Source organism: Acipenser ruthenus, chromosome 7 (assembly GCF_902713425.1).
Source record: "Acipenser ruthenus chromosome 7, fAciRut3.2 maternal haplotype, whole genome shotgun sequence".
NCBI classification, from domain to species: Eukaryota; Metazoa; Chordata; class Actinopteri; order Acipenseriformes; family Acipenseridae; genus Acipenser; species Acipenser ruthenus.
In genome coordinates this window covers 16,403,038-16,423,370 of record NC_081195.1, presented here as the reverse complement: position 1 = coordinate 16,423,370, position 20,333 = coordinate 16,403,038, and the positions used below count along the sequence as shown (strand labels likewise).

General features: G+C 35.9%; 1 protein-coding gene across 4 annotated transcripts in view; it reads left to right on the top strand.

The window, feature by feature from the left end:
- The first annotated feature begins 6,549 nt into the window (after positions 1 to 6,549).
- The window catches only part of LOC117415570 (protein FAM13C-like), a 37,309-nt gene continuing 23,525 nt past the window's right edge, over positions 6,550 to 20,333 (top strand). Inside the window, exons 1-3 of one of the 4 annotated variants that reach the window (XM_059026446.1) lie at positions 6,550 to 6,715; positions 7,112 to 7,292; positions 8,298 to 8,439. In XM_059026446.1, the coding sequence (XP_058882429.1) occupies positions 8,390 to 8,439 (50 nt within the window). In that variant the 5' untranslated portion in view covers positions 6,550 to 6,715; positions 7,112 to 7,292; positions 8,298 to 8,389. Of the gene's footprint in view, positions 6,716 to 7,111; positions 7,293 to 8,297; positions 8,440 to 17,763; positions 18,443 to 20,333 lie in introns of those variants that run through there. The other 3 variants (XM_059026445.1, XM_034026090.3, XM_034026091.3) reach the window with 3 other exon arrangements.

Genomic DNA, 20,333 nt, shown 5'->3' with positions numbered 1-20,333 from the left:
GTAGGCGGAAAGGTTAATTTTGCTTTTGCTATAACCGGCAACTAGTACTCCTTCATGAATGATTTATGAAGTATGTTATAAGTCTATGGATTATTAGTATTTTTGCTTTGCAGGTCAGTTTTTGTGTCAGTTGGTTCCTTTCATTCAAGTGACAGCTGTCTCGACAGAGATTCTCTCCATGCTGTGCATTGATACTGAGAGACTCCAGGGCATTTTATATCCTCTCAGATTCAAAAGAAGAATACATTTGGGCGAGCTACAAAATTATTGGGTAAGAATGGAAGAAATGACCTGTGTTTTTTTCATAGTTTTTGTGATTTGTGAAGATGGAGACCCCATAATAAAAATGCAATCCTAGGGTAAGTCAAGTAGACATTGATCTAATGCCCTCATCAATGTGTTAAACACATTTTGTGGTGTGGCTACTATATAGTTTACTTATTATGTGAAAATACTGTAGGCCACAAGTCCTCATGAGTTGGGACAAACAATAAAGGAATCCAATCCCTTTTGCCCAAAAATCCAATCCCTTTTGCCTATTACTCTAGATATACTTTTTGGAATGTAAGGTACAGTCAAGAAACAGGGGGGGGGGGGGGGGGGGGGGGGGGGGGTTGTTATGAATGTGTTAACTGATATTCTGGATTATTAACACCAAACCCTTAAAGTAACAAGGATGCTTTGTAAGACCAAAAATTACTGTGTGCATTTTTTTAAAACATGTTATAGTGGTTATGCTTCCATACGACCAGTGGATGGAAGTATTGCATATTAAGAGCCTCCAGAATCCCTCTGTCAAATACATCTAACCAAGACAAATATGGTCCTCTCTATCTCTTTATAGAGCAATTAGGTTATGAAAAGTTGAGTATTAAAAAGCCAATTTGATGAGGTTTTGAAAATAACAGAAATGTAACGCAGAAGGAACAAAATACAGGACTGGTATCCCTCCGGAATGAACCACATATTTAATTTTCAACATACAGTAAGATATGTAAGAATTATCATTCTATTTACTTAATGGCAGGTTTTATACTCAAATAGGAGAATACCTTTACTTAATTTTTTAAAAAACATTTTTAAGAAGTTGCTTTAGCAGTTGGAGCACAGCATTGGCACAGCATCTTCCATATATCTCAGGGAAGTGTTTTAAACCCACTGTAGGGAAAGGGTCTTGCGGTTGCAAGTCATTATAACCAACACCGGACCAGATCATTGTAGTTACATTTTTTTTGAACTGCAATGCAAGATGACCTTTATAATCAACAAAGATACCTCTATGTTTCACAATTCTTTTTTTTTAAATTACTTTTAGCAAAGTGAATATTTCAGCACGTATGGTGTGTAAAACTTGAATGTTGTTTTCTGTTTTTCTGCAATAGTATGGATAACTGCCCTGGGCCTTGCTGCAAGGAATATTCACTACAGTGTAGTGACATAGAAATATTGTCATAACCTAATTAGTGCTCCTGGATCTTCTGCAAGAGTAATTGTTAATTCATTATTTAGTAAGCTGCTGAAAAACCCAACAGCAGTTCACCCAACTGAAGTTCTAAAGTTTATGCAATTAAAGTTGTGTTCCAGTTTAGTCTTTTTAAATAGTGGTTGCATTTTAATTTTTGTTGTTTTCATATTGAATAACCACTACAGAGTCTGAAACATTCAGGAGATGAAACGGTATAGATGAAACGTTCCTGCCTATTCCTGGCACAGTACTGACTGACAACATGGGTCCTATTCAGTTAATCTAAACAGCGGCAGATGTACGTTTTGATAATAGAACTCCAGGGTTCTTTGGATACCAATGTGTGGGACATCAAACATCAGGGGTGTAGTGGCAAAAAAAAAAGTACCCAAGCTGTTCTAAAATCAACAGTGGTGCATTATAACCAGAGAAGGCCACTTAATGTTACTGTTTGACTGACATTCATTTAATAAATCGCTCTGAGACACTGGTGCTGTGGCACTGAGGTATATGCACAGTGAGTGACAGTAGGTAATACTAGCACCCTTGACGGATTTGACTTGCAACCAAGATCCAGGAAAAGAGTCTGTATCAATTTAATAGCAATACCAAAATAAAATGTTAACTTTAGGTATTAAATAAGTGGTGGAGCGGCGCCCCACCACAAAACAAAGCTCCGCTCCACTACACTAAGTCCACGCGAGTCTCTTTAGTGGATTTATGTTACTAAACATCTATTTTAACGATTTTAATGCCAGTATATACAACTAACTCCCTATCTGCTATTAATTAAATAGACCCCTATATGTTGTGGTTCAAACTCCAATGATCTAGCTCCAATCAGATCATGTGACGTACAACAAAGGTTTCAGGATGCAGCTGTGTGCAACATTATATGCAGATTCTCAGCACAGTAAATGGGGGACCAGTAATACTACTGTATTAACAAAGCTAATCATAGGTAAGAAAATAGATTTTAAAATGTTGGCCAGCTCTCCTTGAGGGGCTCTTGTGTGTAAGGTTGCTTATTTCTAGCTTTGTAACAAGCAAAAAAATGATGCTCTTGATGACATTTTAAAGTAAAAAGCTTTGGGAATGCCCTCCACTGAGTGATGAAACAATACTTACAAATCTTGGAACATCTTTGACTCTCAGCTGTTCTTAATTCCCTGTCTTTTGGCTTGTATTGCGACCTTGTTACTACCTTTCAGTTCAACTGAGAAATTTCCATTCTTGAAGGCTTGAGGCTATTTTGGAGGCGAGACCAGAGCCCCTATTTCTTCCACAATGGTTTACTCATTAGGGTTAAAAGCTGTCTTAACTCTTTCCTCCACACTACCTCCTATGCAGCTGCATCTCCCTTTCAGGCCTAGATGGGTCCATTTTATTTGACTGATAGCTGTCAGAGGTCTCACCTCAAAGGAGGGCGAGATCCTGGGCCACATCTGTCCTATCATTCCCTTAAATACATATTTTAACGCTCAATCATGCTGTAGTCTAGTGAAAGCTTGTATGACTTCCACTACACTTGTATGCTTGTATGACCTTGTATGACATACACTACACTTCCTGCCATGAAGAATGGACCAACCTTGACCAGGAGCAGACCTATACCACTGTTGTTCTGTTTACCATGTTTCTCCTACCACTGGTTACCATAGCAGCCCTCTATTGCAAGCTTGCTCAAGAGCTCTGGATTAAGAACAGAGTTCATGACCTGATGCTACATGCAGTACCAGGAAGGGAAGAAAACAACAAGGAACAGGGAGGTCGATTCAACAGATCTAAATGACGGTAGATCTAAATACTACCACTGCTTAAATAATAGTTAAAAGGGACAAGGTTATAAAAATAAAAATCCAACAGTGAATGTTAGTCTAATTAGTTTATTTCTGTAAAAATATATGGAAAAAACCTAGAAAGGTTTATATTTTAATCATTTTAAGATGCATGCTGTTTAGGTTAATTCAATGGACCCGAGGGTCTTAACAATCCAAAAATGACCCTCCATAGCCTAGATAAAAGAGCACACACTTTTGTATACATGGCCTGCATTTCCCATGAATAATTTGTAATGCAGAATATTTTGTAATATCTGTTGCAATGTAATACATCAACTTCTGGTGTTACGTCTCTCTGTACAACTGTGGCCCAATACAGAACAATCTCAAACAATATCTATATTGATACACTATGTTCATCCTTCCTGCGCTTACATTCCAGTCAAAAAAATCTACAGTGCCAAAAAATATCCTGATGTTAAAAGGGGTATGTTAGTGTTGTATTATTATTTCGTTTATACTACACACAGTACATATCGCTGTAGATTTTATGACTGGAATGGACGGGTTTGCTGTAATCGAGAAAAAAATGCCTAGCCATCATAAAAGAACAAAATTAACCGAAAGCAAGCTTAGGTGCACCTCTCTTCCTGTGTGTGGGCCCATCCCCCTGCATGCAGTTTTTGTCAAATGTCCCAAAAAAAACGCGACCTCGCGTGGGCCCCAATTCTGCTGGGGGCCCTACGCTATAGCGGAATTTGCGTATAGGTTAATCTGGCCCTGACAGTAGGCCTATACAGTATACAGTACAGTAGTAAAATCAAATGAATACCTTGCACACTTTTTTTGTACTTTAGCCTACTGTAAACACAAAATAAATCATGCTGCTACGCATTGGTGTATAATGTGAATAAAATATTATTTTAAATTTAACCTAAATGATTTTAGATTTTTTAAAATTTTATTTTAATTATTATTATTTTTAACTTGGTCTACTTAGTAGCCTAGATGATTAACACAATAGATCATGGTCCTGTACAGATGGCACATGCGTGCAGTCTAATGCTCCCAACACGCTGGGAAATCCAGAAATATCATAGAAATTTGTTCTCAAGGCTTGTAAGTACACCCTGACTTTAGTGAAAATTAGGTACTTGGGTGTTCGCCTCAAATACATTGAGCACAACTGGCAACACACGAGAAAAAGCAGACTGGGAAAACATGTTTTCAAAATTTCTTTACAAATTGATGCAGTTGTAAGTGTCGCAATTGCCTGCAGCTTTAGTACATCTCATTATAATATTTTTGATCCCTCATTTGCACTCTCATCTCCACCCTGTTTTTGCTCATTTCTGCAGGAACACCCAGAATTAAATATTCATTTAAGGCTAAAGCACCAATAAGAACTGCAGCTGCTTTGCGTTTGTTTAATACATTTGACGCTGCACTTCCTTCTGGTTTGCATGTGGCTTGCTACGACTGCGACAGACGCAACACTTTAGTACATCTACCCATATATATTTTTTTATGGTGCACTACACTTTAAGTAATTGTAGCTATCAAAATGAATCTATACTTTCCACGTCATGCACATCCATTCACTATACAGGTCTGGCATGTATAGTCTTTGAAAGAATCCTATGTTTTAGTAAACATTTATTGACATTTTAAAACATGATCTCTGGTATTCACTTGGAGAGTGAAATTGGCTCTACTCCTTTAGGGCCTTCATTCCTGTCAGTAACCAACCTGCTGCTTTCCCTAGTGTCTAACATGCTTTCAGGCAGTACCATGCTTTGACCCCTAGACACTGCTGAGTTGACATGACCTAGGAGGTGCAAGTGTAACACATTTCCTCCTAATGTAGTTCCAGATATGTTTTAAAATGGAAGTCCATGTGTGCTATAACATGTGTTTCTTTCAAAACTGCACATCGAGGGTCCCATGTGCAAATTGATGTGCAAAAATGCTTGTGAATTGTAACAAGATGCACGAACTAAACTAGACAGTCACACACCCCTGTGTGTTTACTTCCAGCTCCACACAGCACCATGGAGACAGTGACTAAGCTTACCTGACATAAAGAGCTTTGGTCACCTGACTAGCAACATATGTAAGATACTATTTAAAATCTAGTTCTGCTGGCATGCTTTCTTATTACTATAACAAAAAGGATTACCAAAACTAAAGTAGAAAAAGAGAATGAAAAACTGGTGCAATGCATTACCACAGAAGAATATCAATTATTAGTATTATGAAATCTGAGATTTCATATTTGCCAAAGTCTAAAAGGGAAGTCACACTCATCATACTTGGAAATTGAATATTCCTTTTCACAGGCCTAACATGGGAACAAGTGCTTCTTTTTATGTATGTATAAGTTTATACTTTTTTTTTTTTTGCAGATATATTGTATCTGGTTTGCTTTTAAAATGTTTCTTATGAACAAAATAATCGTTATAGTAGTCAGTACATGCAACATCCCTTTGGTTACTTGTCTGCAAGAAACAAGGGGAATGTGCAATTTTGTATACCTTTTTTTGTTAAAGTAATATAAAACAGTTATGTCTGATTTCTCACGCCATGATTTGCACTTGTCTTAGGTATTTTGATAAACTAACGGGTAGTACAAAAAAAAAAAAACATAAGTACAGACTGTACTCTGCACTCTGTGTAGCAGGCAGTCTAGATAAATGGCCCCATTGACCCATACAACTGTGCTAGAAGTCCTCAGATATTCTTTAGTTTTCTTAAGTACTGTAAGGGAACAAATGCAATCCATTGATTATGGCAACAGTATCCAACGAGACATTGCAGCTCAAGTGACGGGTTTCTCTGTGGATAAATGGTGAAAGAGCCGAAGAAGAATTGTTTGTTGTGACCCAAAGTGAAATTATCATCTTACTAAGGAAACATGATATATATCTGTTTATTTTTTACTGGCAACCAATATCTTTAAAGATTAAAAATGTTTTAAGTAGCATCATAAATCCTATCACATGAGTTTCAGATTGAAAGGATAACTTGCCCTGAGCATTAATATGTATTAACAGTCCATACCAATACAATCTGGGTCATTGGTGTAGATAGTAATTGCATATCAATATACTTTTTTTTTTTTTTTTTAAGTAATACCTTTGTGTAATTATTCAAAAAAGTAATCTGATTATATGTAACTGATTACTGTAGTGCAGTACTGTAATTACCTTGACTCTTACTAGGTTTGAAACTTTAAAGAAAAAACTCAACTCTTTTTTTGTTTGTTTTTTGTTTGTTTTTTTCTCCATCCAGCAGTCGGTATCATCTGTGAAAATTAAAAAGTACAATAAAAAAATCAGCCCAGAGTCTTTACCTCAGAAAAATACAAAGATCTTCAATGTTTCCCTGGAGACCCTTCGAGAGAATGGACAGACTGTGTGTGGCGTTCCATGGATTGTACACAGCATAGTGGAGTACTTAGACAAGTATGGTAAGTGTGTACGTTCACAATGTTATAACTTTTGATTCTGCAAAAGGTGAGTATTTTCATTCATGCTTTACTGAGGTGGGACATTTACTACTGTTTTACTGACATTGACAAATATGTGTTTTTGTTAATGGGATATACTCTATATAGTAAGCAGTTTATTAACTAGCATTACAAACCCATTTGGAATGGAGGGTATTCATGAGAGCTCTGTTTCACTGGTAAAATCTCAGCATCTACTCTCCATGTCTTTTACTGTAGCCAGGAACCCTGCTTCCTGTTTCAAGTGATGGATTTCTTTGACCAATGAGCATATGTCACATTTTTCAGAACGGGTATAAGGAGATCAAATCATTTTTTAAAGGGGTATAATCTTGTTCCTCCACCTGCTGTTTGCAGGTAATAAGGACGAGGCTGAATTAAACCAGCACGTGAAGAAGCTGTTGGGTGATCTACCTCAGGAACATTACAGTGTGCTCCGATACCTCTGTAACTTTCTGCAGAGGGTGGCATCCCACAGCCAGTCCAATCAGATGACCATGGAGAATTTGGCAATAGTGTTTGGGCCCTGTTTCTTTCAGTAAGTGTTTCCATCAACACTTACATTTTAATGTGCCCACACGTACTGACCTATCTATCCTTTCAAAGCAAAAAGCTCCCATTCATGTTGCTGGTATTACCACTTGAATTAGCATACCACTTAGGAAACATGGAGATATATTACATATGCTTAAAAAATAAGGCTCAACATTCTAAGCAGTACAATTAACCAAAATAAATAAATAAAAAAATGTTTTATAATTCTTTCTAAAACTAAAAATAGTATATACATATTCACATTTCTTAAGTTGTAATAATATTTAATAAAATGTTTTTGGGCAGCAATGGTTGTTTCCATGAACATCTGTGGGCATACTGTAATTACGGAAATCTCTAAACACTGTGACCACAAAATATGTCCATAAAATAGTTTTTGATAGTAATACCAAGCAAAAATGCTTGAATATCAAACTGCAAATTGAAAACATACAACAGAATTAAGTCTTATTCCAATTCAGTTTCTAGCTCTTTTATATTGCACTTTAGTTTAGAATCACTAGAGGGAGCTGTTGAGCTAATTTACAGGTACAAACAAATAGAAACGAGGCAGATACCACGTGGAGCTCAGTTACACCATAATAGTCTCATGCAGGGACAATTCTTATTAGCATGGAGCCCCCACTATTATTAATTATACAACACTGCTCTCCCATTGTTTTCTATGAAGTTCAGATATTCTGTTATTACTCAATAACGGAATGGCAAATAAAGCATGGTTAAGATGACATAAAATATCTTTGGACTGGTGGTTATCTGTTCCATGAAAAGGTACAAATCTTCCTAGTATATTCTTAAAGTCACAAACTGTTACTGATGAGTATGAATCACTAGCTTTAGGACTCCCCCCCTGATGAATTTAGTGAGAGGGGCACAACAGAGGCACAAATTACCTGAAAACAACCTTCATTTTTGGTCGGAGATATAATTTTAAAAATTATATAGAGGTCCCATACAGACTCAAACAGGGTTTGCTTTCTCTCCACAGTGTTCCCTTTGGCTCCAGTATGCAGGAAGAGCAGTCTCATCGTACCGCCCTGCTGCTACATATACTGAAGAACTTTACTGTCCTCATGGAAGATGCAGTTGGTAACAGAACTGAGGAGGGACCAGAACCGACTGATACAGAGGTAGGACTACAATTCAATCAGTAATACAGCTGGGTCAGGGGTGCCAGAGCTGGGGGGGCCTCAGTGCAGAAAAAAGGCACTTGTATAGCACGCAATGTTTAGTTGCAGTTATACTCTGTATATACTTTTACTTCGTGAGGTGTTAAAATAAAAGTACATTCTCATTTTCATTTAATCCTGAAAACTGTTGCAACCACAAGGGGCAGTATGCCCTCCCCTCCCCCATCCCATCCCATTTTTTTTTTACCTGTATATGCTAAATCTTTTTTTAGGAAAAGCCATTCATAGTAATCTAATAAGATATTGAAGTCAAGGTCAGAATTTAATTGTGCCTCAGTTTTTCTTCACACTTTGTGTTAAAAAAAATATATAATTAATACAGAAATAAAAATCCAAATGAGAGGTTATTCTGCAGAGTATGTACATTATGTGTTACCTTTTTGGGTTTCTTTCACTGAAGAACACTATTGGCATTGTTAGTCAAACAATCCCTCTGTGTTAGTCCTTTCAAAACTAATGAACTTCGGTACACAACAAGTTAATTCATTCAATAATGTATTGCATTGTTTCATTGTCTTTAAAAAGTCAAATGTTTTACACTATCCTCATTGGGTCACCAGTAAAATATTTAATGATCAATCCATCTCAAGTCCTGGAAATGTCAATTTTTAGGAATGTAGAACGACTAGGGGTGGGGCCTACTCGATTTGAAATAAAAAATCCAGACCACATCTGCAGTGGTACTCTGAATATTATAATATTATCTATTTACAACCAATGAGAATGGCTGTGTAATTCTTGATCTGACCCTAAAACATGTTTCTGCAATGGGGACAACCTAAACTGGTACAAAATGTAAAAGTCGTATCACACCTGTATTATTATTATTATTATTATTATTATTATTATTATTATTATTATTATTATTATTTATTTCTTAGCAGACGCCCTTATCCAGGGCGACTTACAATCGTAAGCAAATACATTTCAAGTGTTACAATACAAGTAATACAATAAGAGCAAGAAATACAATAATTTTTGTTCAAACTGTAATATATCCTTGTTCATTGGTGACATTTAATCAAACTTACTCTGCTTTTGTGCCATTTGGTAAATGTCAAGAGAGTAAAAGGATCCTGCCCACGACCTTCTGAGAACACAAAAATGTGTCTCTAACCAAATATATATAAAAAAGCGAGGGCCACTGTACTAAACTAAACATTTGGAAACTTGCATGGGTTTTGCCTGGATTTTACAAGACAAACTCAGTTGTTATATCTAGGGCTGTTCTCTAGTACCTCCAGCATTCCTGCAGCTGGCATCCCTCTGTGTGTCACATTGGCAACAGGTTATCTTCTAGGTGCACATTCTTCCACTGATGCTGTGCAGGGAAGGTTACAGCTTTCCCAAGGAATAGTCAAACTAAACTATTTCATTCCTCAAACTCATCTTAACTTGAGATGAGATCTGATGCTTTTAGTTCCTTTATCGTTTTTCTTTGACTTATTTCCATGTAAGACAATATAACTATTTAATCACTTGTAGTAGGGTTGTCTTTTTGCAAAGTTACTTAGTTAATGTAGGTTCACTGTACTGTTCTATAAGTTAGTACTTGAGAGGAGTAAAGGGTGTCTCTTGTAATAACGTGCAGTCTGGATGAGAAGACCATAAAGAAAAGCTTTTATAATAAGAAACGCCATACAGTTGACGATTGTAGCTTATAAATCACAAAAAGACCAAACACATGAATACCTCAGTAGCTTGCAACCTACCAGCACGTAGACCCTATTTATAGTTTGGCATTCCTTAACTTTTTGTCCTCTTGTGCAGATCAAGTGTTTGTGTTCCTGCTGTGCCACTGTAAAAATGTCACGTTTACATAGTTCCAATAAAATTATTAAAGCTTTTAACAAACGCACATAAAATTGTTAATCTACTATAACGGGAAGTAAACCACTGTTGTGCAATGATGGCAGATTCAGATGGGAAAGGAGAAATCTGCGTGTTTTGTCCTTTTCAGAAAGGGCCCTGTCAAATCCTGATCTGTATACTGTAACAAATGGCATTGCAAAAAAGGTGATTTCTAATGTGTGTTTTATACATTTGAGGGTTAGGCTTACTTTTTGAGGTTTTTCCTGAGTAGATCATCAGTGAAACCATTGCCGGTACCTTGGATCTTTATTTTAATCTGCCTCCATTAAACCTGGAACCCACAAGCATACGTTTTCTTCCTATTTTACTGCAAACTGCAGTACCTAACAGCTAATGTCTTCAGGTCATATATGGGCTATATACCTGCTTTACTTTCTAACATTTCCTTATAATGATTCTGAGGTAAGACCTATAACACTAACAATAGGGATATTGCAAATGTAATTAAAATTTTGTTTTTACGAACAAAAAAAGCTCCTGGACCGAGAAGCTCTTTACAAGGATGTGTGTTCACTGTGTACTCAGTGAGTGTGTATTAATAAAGTTAAAACATTTGAAAAGTAAAAAGCATTGGTTGTTGAATGTACTGCAATAGAATTTGCTGCGTCTACAAATAAACCTAAAAGACTCTTCAATGCTGTACATTAAGTAAAAGATCTTTGTATTAACCTCTAGCTTTTTCATTATTGCTCTTTCTCAGTTCAAATGCTTTTCCGGGCAGGAGTCCCAAAGTAATGGTTGATTCAGTATCTCATTTCCATATGTCATTGAGTGATCTGTGGTTTTGTGAGTGATCCTGATACAGCATCATTGATATTTAGTGCTATAAATGAAAGGACTGCTTTTGACCCAGCTGATTTTAGAAATGTTTAATTTTGATTACTGAAAAAAAATAAGTTATTGCTATTTCTGAAAAGGAATGATCTTGTAGCCAGTCAGAAAACAACACACACTATTTAATGTTACCTGACACCCCCATGTTGCCTCATTTTGTTTCTTCTACCACCTTATTGTAACTGAAACACATTTAAAAAAGCAGATGCTCTAAACTATTTTTGTTTGCTAACCGCTTAATCCCTCCTGTGTGGTACATTCTTGCAGAAGTTGTGTCCCGGCTGAAGCAATTTAATGTAAGACAAGGTTGGACTGAAAATAGGTCATAGGTAGAAATAAAGTTACATTTATTTCTCTAAGATGGCTGCCATGTTGTGGTCATGTGAGTTTGTGGATGATAAAGACATTAAGCTTTGAGTTATTAACTTGGTCAAATTCAATTGTTGGATATTGTACAAGAGAAAAGTAACTTTTCTTTTGTTTGTTTTAGTAGTTCCAATACATTTTATTAGTCCTGCAGAATCTTTTTTTGTCTCAGACAGCAGATCCAGGAGAGTTCCTTTTAGACACCCAAATGTCTAGAAATTTTCACACACAGACGTGTATTATAGTTAGGGTTTCTGTTTTTCGGGTTTTATTCATTGTATCTTTTGGTGCTTATTTTTAGCTATTTTCGAGTTTTATGTAAATCGTTTTTTTTCGGGGCTTTTGTTTTTGATATACTGTATGAAATTAGTGTTTTCAGTTGCTTTCCAAAATGCTTGAGCGTTTTTTTTCTGTCAAAATATGTATAGTAACTCGACAGTACTTGCCAACTTAAGTTGTACGTTCTTTCCTTTGCTGTCTTCCACAACTAAATCCCTGTGGTCACGGGCACATTCTTCTGGGGTTTTTGTGTGTAGGCATTTTTTTTTACATTTCACCACAATTTTGTTTTAAATCCTCCGTATCTTAACTGTAATACAGCTTTAAATCCCGCTAACAAGCCTCCATTCCTGATTGTAATCTTGTTTTAAATCTCGCAAGCAGAGTCTCCAATAGAAATGTAGGAATGTGCTGTCACTCAGTAGTTGGGGCGGGTTTAAAGTATTCAGAACGAATCTATGATAGATACAAGTCAGGAAGGCGGGACATTGCCCAGCAGCACTGGGAAATGTATTTATTATTATTTTTGTAGAAGGTTTTATTTTTTAATGGGAAAAGGGTAAAGTCAACGTGAATTGATTAAGCATTTCCACAGTTTTTCTGGTGTTATCCGGTGCTTATTGGCTATCCACTAATTTCATTTTTTTTGTATCGGGGGTGTTTTATCGGGTTTTATCAGTTAAAACTGAAAATCAGAAGCCTTAATTATAGTCTTGCTGCACATACATTATCTATTATGGATTGGTAGCAGCAACCACTGAAGTTAACATTAGTAAATGGAAATAAACTAAAATCAAATAAAACAGGCTCACTCTCATCCAGAAATACATGCAGTATCACTTAAAATCTTTACTTTTCCTGTCACACACTACTATTATGGATTGGTTATAAATCTGGCTTGATTTTTTGGTGTATATATTAATTTTTGATTAATAACTGTTATAGAGTCACATATTTTGGTTTGTACTGCACTAAACTCTACAACTTTGCCTATCTGAGAGCAGAGAGAAACAATAATGAGAGTGTGCAAGTAGGGAGGCTCCTGTGGGACAGAGAATCAGAAAGCCATACAGAAATAGATCACTAAACAAGAGCAGTATTATTGGTGTAATCTATATGGGAACACATTGTAAGGTGACCAGATCTTAGGTAGGATTTTTTAATCTCAGGTTTGACATTTGGCTGGTTTCACATGATTAGCACTATTTTAATCTCAGGTTTGACATTTGGCTGGTTTCACATGATTAGCACTATGCCTAATTTTACTTTGTGTCACGATGATGTATAACAGGATAACGATGTTCCTTTTACTTGATGACAAGAACACGGTTCCAGACACAGCAGGATCGTGCATGGTACTATATTAGGATATGTCACAAGACATTTTAATGCAGATTATGCATTCCTTGACTAAATGAAAGATGATACCTGCTGGCTTGGAAGGAATCTAAAGAGAATACAAGTGCTGCCTTGGTTTCCTTGGAAACTGCGATTGCCTATGATTAAGCTTGAACTGGCTTTCCGTTTCATGATGTGGGATTTGAAAGCTTTTTTGTCACTGATGGCACTTAAAAAATAAAAAAAGCTACTGTCTGTTATTATTATTATTATTATTATTATTTGGTTATTTAGCAGACGCCTTTATCCAAGGCGACTTACAGAGACTACAGAGTTGGTTGGTAGAGCAAGATACCCTCAAAATGATATTAAATATAAAACAAATAGTTACACATACTGGCCTGTATTATTTTTTGGGGGTATTTGGGTATTTTTTTAAGTATTTTAAGAATTTGTTCAGATTACAAAAATTGATGGGTTATAGTCCTATATATATATGTATGTTTATTTCTTAGTGAAAACAGAAAACAAGGCTAGCTATCGGTTTAAAAGTCTGTCTTAATAAGAGTAAGCTTGTATGTGTGTATATATATATATATATATATATATATATATATATATATATATATATATATATATATATATATATATATTTATATATATATATAGGAATACTGTAACACAAAATAAGTTTTGTTTAATAAAACTAAATAGTACAGCAAAGACATTTAAAAAAAAAGATGAAACAATAGGTTTAACCAGAACAACATGATTTGGCTGTACTTGCTTCTACCAAAGACTCCAGATTTCCCTTGTAGTCTTTTCAAACTCATTAGAACCTTGAATGGAATGGTGTACAGATTGATCATGTAAACCCCATAGTCTCACATTCTGGTTTTTTTGTGACTTTTTTCAGGGTGGCTCTGTGAATTTATAGATTTGCTACTTTAAGCAATGACTTGATTAACATGCATAGTAGTAAAAATTAATAAAATTGCACAAGTGGGACTGCATATGATTAGAAAAAATTAGAATGTGGCATTAGCCAAGTTCTTTCTGTCTATATGTCCTATAGGAGTCTCATTAAAGGTGACACAAGATCCATAGTAAATATACCATTTTTTGTCCTCGCTTGTAATCTTTAGACCCTTGTCCTTTTCCTCCATTCACAGTGGTTGCCACTGTTTAGGACCAATTGAATAGACCGCAGACAATAATGTATGATGGTCTCAATTCTATGGCAGGTAAAACGGAGGATGCCTGTCCCAACGCCCCGTACCAGGGTTCCGGTCAGCAGTCTGGGAACAGCAGAATCAGGCTCCCCCACTTGGGAAATTCATGTGGCTCGGGTGCTAGAAAACAGCATGGTAATGTCTCCTCCCACACTGAGCACAACAGGATTTACAAGGTAAAAAAAAAAAAAAAAAATTGCCTTGTAGCAGTTCATTACTGTGCTCAGAAATATTAAATGTTAGTGTGATTTATTAGGTACATCACTAGTACATATTTCAATGTACTGTATCTAGAGATACGCTTATTCAGTTATGATTTCAACTTTTTTCTTTAGCTCAGGTTATTTGGTCTGGGAGTCTGTCCGCTTGTCACTCTTACTGTATGTTTTTACATATAGTATTAAGAGAACTGCTTAACCAATTGCGTTTTTTTCATATGTTTACAGTCACTGTAAACTGAAAAATCCAAGCACTTTTGGATTATTTTTTATTTTATTTATAATGTTGGTCTTTATTATTTATTGAAACAATGGCAGTATTTAGATCCAATGCTGTTTTGATTAATTGAATAACCCTCACTGCATCCCTAGTGGTCATTTTTATTCTGGCCTCATTACAGTCCTTGGTCAGGCTTGCTTAGAGTTAGTCTAAGTAATACTATATTACTTTGTTAAACATGTCAAATGAATGCAAAAAGATTAATAAATGATGATTTAAAAATATATAACTATTATGCAAATTCAGAGGATATTAAGTCTTCATTTAATTGAACTAATAAAGTGTTACCATTTTAATAGAAATGGGTTAAGCCCTTTGAAAACAAGCTTAAAATATGTATGTCTATGGGGACGAACTGGTTCATTGCCCAGTTCAAATTTTCCACAACTACTTCTTTCAAAGTCACAGGACTTAATTTTCCTTCATGGAAAATTACAAGATACAGCATCATAACTAAACACTTTAACAGTTTAGGAGATTATGAAACGCAAAGTGAATTAATAGGCACTATGTGCTGATGCAGCAAATCTACAGCAAGAGAAACACAGAGAACACCCCCCCTTTGACCTGTCAAAGATTAAGACTGTACTTAAACCTGGAAAATATTTCCACTTGCACTGTATGCTGTAGCAGTCATAATTATATCTACTGTATTATATCATGCACTACCTGTGGTTTAACTTCTACAAAGATGCATATTAGTGTGATAGCCTGGCTCTGGGAGTGTTATTTATGCAAACACTTATATACAGTGTTAATATATTCGGTAACACTTTAAAATAATTGCCGCAAATTCATAATGAATTCCGACTGAATACAACAGCACCTGAATATCTTCTGCCTTTCCTCTGAGATCTGAGTAATTCATGTTGGATTTAGCCCTATTCATTCCATGGTCCTTTGTAACAAGTGATGCTCATCACATGTATAAGGCATGCATTCATGCATGCATGAATGAACACTTCTCACAATCCCCTGGTGGGCGATTAAGAGGGTATGAATTTGTAAAACTGTACGTTCATTAGGAACAGATGGAAGGGAAAGGGGAACCTAAATGTTTTAAATCAAAATAAATTACTTCAAAAACCAGAGGAAGTACATAACATATTCAGGTGTTATTCCTATGATGTTCAGCCGGAATTCATTATAAATTGGCAGCCATTATTCTAAAGTGTTACTATAGATTCATTTTACTGTCTACTGTAAAGTTTTTTCTTGTCTATTTTGTTGAACATTAAAAAATGACCCAGTCGTTTATTTAAAAGCCTTTCTGAGTGACATGCGCATTCCTCTAAGTGACGCTCTGTCTTGTGGTTTGCTTTGGTTTTAATAATCCAAAGCGTTCGTGGCTAACCAGTGACTTCTGATATAATGCTGTAAAAGGTGATTTAAAGTCAAGAGGCCATTTTGTTGCTGTGTAAAACAAAGTGATTTGAAGGACAGAAGAAGTGTGGTTCTGAATCTAGTGTAAAAAATGCTCCAGGAGCATCTACACACAATCTGAACATGTCCTATTGAACTGACCCATTCATCTACTGTATTTGTGGAGAAACTTGGTATGGTCATTGAACGTTCTAGAACACAGAATACCTTCAGATGGTTCTAGGTAGAATTGTGATTTACTAGTATTAGAAACGTATATCGCATTTATTGCAGTGCCACAGTAGACACTTTTATAGATGTGTTTATTTTGTAATATCTCTGGAAATATATCTACCTGACAGTTTAATAGACTTATTGTTACTCCTGGCAGAAAACCTCTGCTTCATTCTTATCAAAAATGTAAACATTTAAAAGATGTTTGGCTTAAAATTGAGCCCAAACACGAACAGAATGTACTATAAACAATTTTAATATTTTTTTTTCTGAATAAATAGCTTGTACTTTCCAATAAGCAACACATTGTTTGTTTTATATACTTGGATATATTAAAATTGTGTTTCACAAATTATAAAAGTTGGCTTTCAATTGTAAAAGGAATGTTTGTTTTTTTTGACCAAAGGTAGTCAGTAGTATGTACTGTCATTTGGACAGGGGGCAGTATTTGATACAAACACCGAACAATGTTATAGGTTATATCCTGAGTAACTGTGCTTCCTAATTTTGTTGATTCTGTGGACATGAGCATTTGATATAAGGTTCATTTCCACATGCTTTCTGTGTGGCCTGCTGTAATATGTTATTGGCATGTATATTACATATCTTATTTATTGTCATTAGAAAGATAGAACAAATGCTACAATCTTCTATTTTAACCTTACCATTCTTCCTGGTACTATCACATGGAGGCCATTTTCATCTCCTTTGATGTAGAAAGGGGTTGTGTTATGTGACGGAAAACCATCACTGTTTAAAATAAACAAAAGCTTACCTGGAAGATGGGTTAAATGGTTTTTAAATATGTATTTTTGCTATTGTTAATTATTGTTATGGAGAATATTTTTGTACAGAATATACAATAGTAAATAAATGGAGTGTTTATATAAAACAAGTAAAATGTAAAAAGTAAACTATCTGTGTATTAGTGGCCGTTAGCCTGCAACTATTTGTATTCTGTAAAGGTGTGCTCAGAACTGTTTGTATCCTGTGCTGCAAGGAAATGTTCTATTTATTTACTTATAACACCAAGGTGCAAGTCTCCAATGGTTTCCAGCCTCCAGTTGACGTGATTGTGGTGGAAAGCAGATTGTGGCCTTTTCCACTCCTTCACATGTTACAATACATTATGCATTTCTGAAGCCTAAATAACCAGTAACTGAAACACATTTAATTAAACTAGAGCAGAATCCGTTACTTGAGTACTAAGGCTATCCTTATTACTTCCAGTAACAGTGGGGTGTTCTTTTCAGTAAATGTGATCTATTTCCATCTGTGGAATATGGATCATAATGCAGATTGAATCAAGAGTGTCCAGTGATTTATTTTGCTCTGAGTTAAGATACAGGCTCCTTGCTGGCACAGTACAACCCTTTGTTATGTCTACCACATCCAAGTGGAGAAAATCAATGTTATGTCACTGTAGCTTCACAAGCGTGTTGATGAAATGAGCTTTATCCATGTGGGAGGGTCTTAAAGTTGGTTTTAGGATAGTCTTCCTGTATATAACAGGTGTACATGTTAAATATTTGATTTTCTAATTTTCAGTATCTGCAATCGCTGACAAATGAGAAATGTGTGTTCTAATGGATGATGCAAAATGTGTATTTGTCTAGTTTTTTAATTTTCTGGATCCCTCCAGAAAACAAACTGGTTCAGCCAGCTTAATGAGGGTTTCCTGGTGTGCAGAACTTTTTAAATAAATTATATAAAACAAAAATCTTAATAATAGGATTAGGGTGAAAGAGTGGCTAATGGTTGCTTGCACCAGGGCTAACACCCATAGCTATTTATAGGGGCTGGTCTCGAGGTACTGTAGAGAGATCTGAAGTTAAAAAGACTTCTCAACTTCAGTTACTTGGTTTAAAGTGCGATCGCTCGGGGGAGACGCCACTTGCAATGCATTGCCATGTTCTGCCAGCTATGAGGTAATTCAAACACATTTTATGTTTTTTCTTCTTTGCTTCGAAATAAGATTTAAAAAACAAATGTAAGCTTGTTGTTATGTCAAAACTTGATGGAAGCCCTTTTTATATAATACAGTAGCAGCATTTATTATCCAATGTTAATTTTGAGTACCTTTTTATGAAATTTGACACTGGACATTCTGCTTTGGTATACCACCAATACATTTATATACGCCATACTAAAAATAAAAAAAATGGACTCATAAGGTTTCTTTCAATCAGGGCAGCAGTGTGGAGTAGTGGTTAGGGCTCTGGACTCGTGACCAGAGGGTTGTGGGGGACAATCCCCAGTGGGGGACACTGCTGTTGTACCCTTGAGCAAGGTACTTTACCTAGATCGCTCCCGTAAAAACCCAACTGTATAAATGGGGAATTGTATGTAAAATAATGTGATATCTGTATAATGTGATGTCTTGTAACAATTGTAAGTCGCCCTGGATAAGGGCGTCTGCTAAGAAATAAATAATAATATATAACAATCTGTCAATCTGGTTTTATTGAAGTGTTTTTTTGGTTTTGTTTTTTTTACAATATCATATTACGCAAGTTTAAACAGTTACCTTTATTTTAGCTTTTCACTTTAGTTTTTTGTTCAAGTTCCTCCAACTAAGTCTTATCACTGCAAATAGTGTGAAACAGATTTTATTGTCTTGTTTCTCTATTATACTGAAAACAAAATTCATATGTTTGATGTAAAGTGACAATTTTCCCTGACTGAACAGGAATTGTTTTTTTGGACTACAGATAAAATGTTCACTGTTAAATATAAAAAATGGGCCCAACCGTTTTATCAAAATTGGATTGAATTTTAGATTATCTTGGTGAGAAGCAAAAAGGAAACATTATTTTTTAATTAACCAGATTACAGAGAAGTCTGCTCAGAGACATCACTCACAGTATTGAAGGCCTGACTCACTGTGCAATGAATCCGTTTTCACTGAAGCCTTTGTGCCACTCAGAATTTCTAGTATTATGTATATTTCTGTAGATCTGCAGATCAATTTGATATCTCTTTCCCCGAACAAAACTTGTCCCCTAAAATTTGTTTTGAAGAAAAACACAAGCAATTATGTTACTGACATTCCAGTCTCATGAATACCAAACCTTATTTTCTTGATAAAAACAGACCATGAAAACACATTATTTAAAGGGATATAATCTACATTTTTCTGATATTTAATTTCTTAACTGTTTAATATAATATTAGATGTGTTCTGTGTGATTCTCTGTTGTTTTATGATCATTATTTGCCATGTTTGCTAATTGCTCTGAAAGGTCCTCAGGGCTAATTGTGAGGTAGGAAAGGATATTAATTGTGCAGAAAAGCCTATGTAACACTAACACACACTGATAAACTTGTACCCCCCCCGGGAGAACACCCTGCCCGACCTAGCCCTCTCTCCCACCGGGCAGCGCTCGGCCAATTGTGCGCCGCCCCCTGGGAGCTCCCGTCCTCAGTCGGCAAAGGAATAGCCTGGACTCGAACCGTCGACGTCCAGACTATAGGGCGTATCCTGCATTCTACGCGAGTGCTTTTACTGGATGTGCCACTCGGGAGCCCCCTCTAACCTGTATTCTGTAATAAATAAAAAGTAACGTTTCCGTGTTATAAGTCAGTTTCAGATTGGCAAGACAGCAGATCTGACTTGGATAGAGGGATGGCTGTTCGGTTGACAGGTGCTTCAGTATGAGGGACACTTATTTTAAAATGACCATTCAGGAGAACACGACAATGTTTAGCATCTTTTAGACTACACATACTATTTATCCTAGCTGGCCATGGACAGTGACAGAGCGACAGATGGTGTTTCTAAGTTTTGGACCAATTCTGTACATTTGGGGGGGGGGGTTG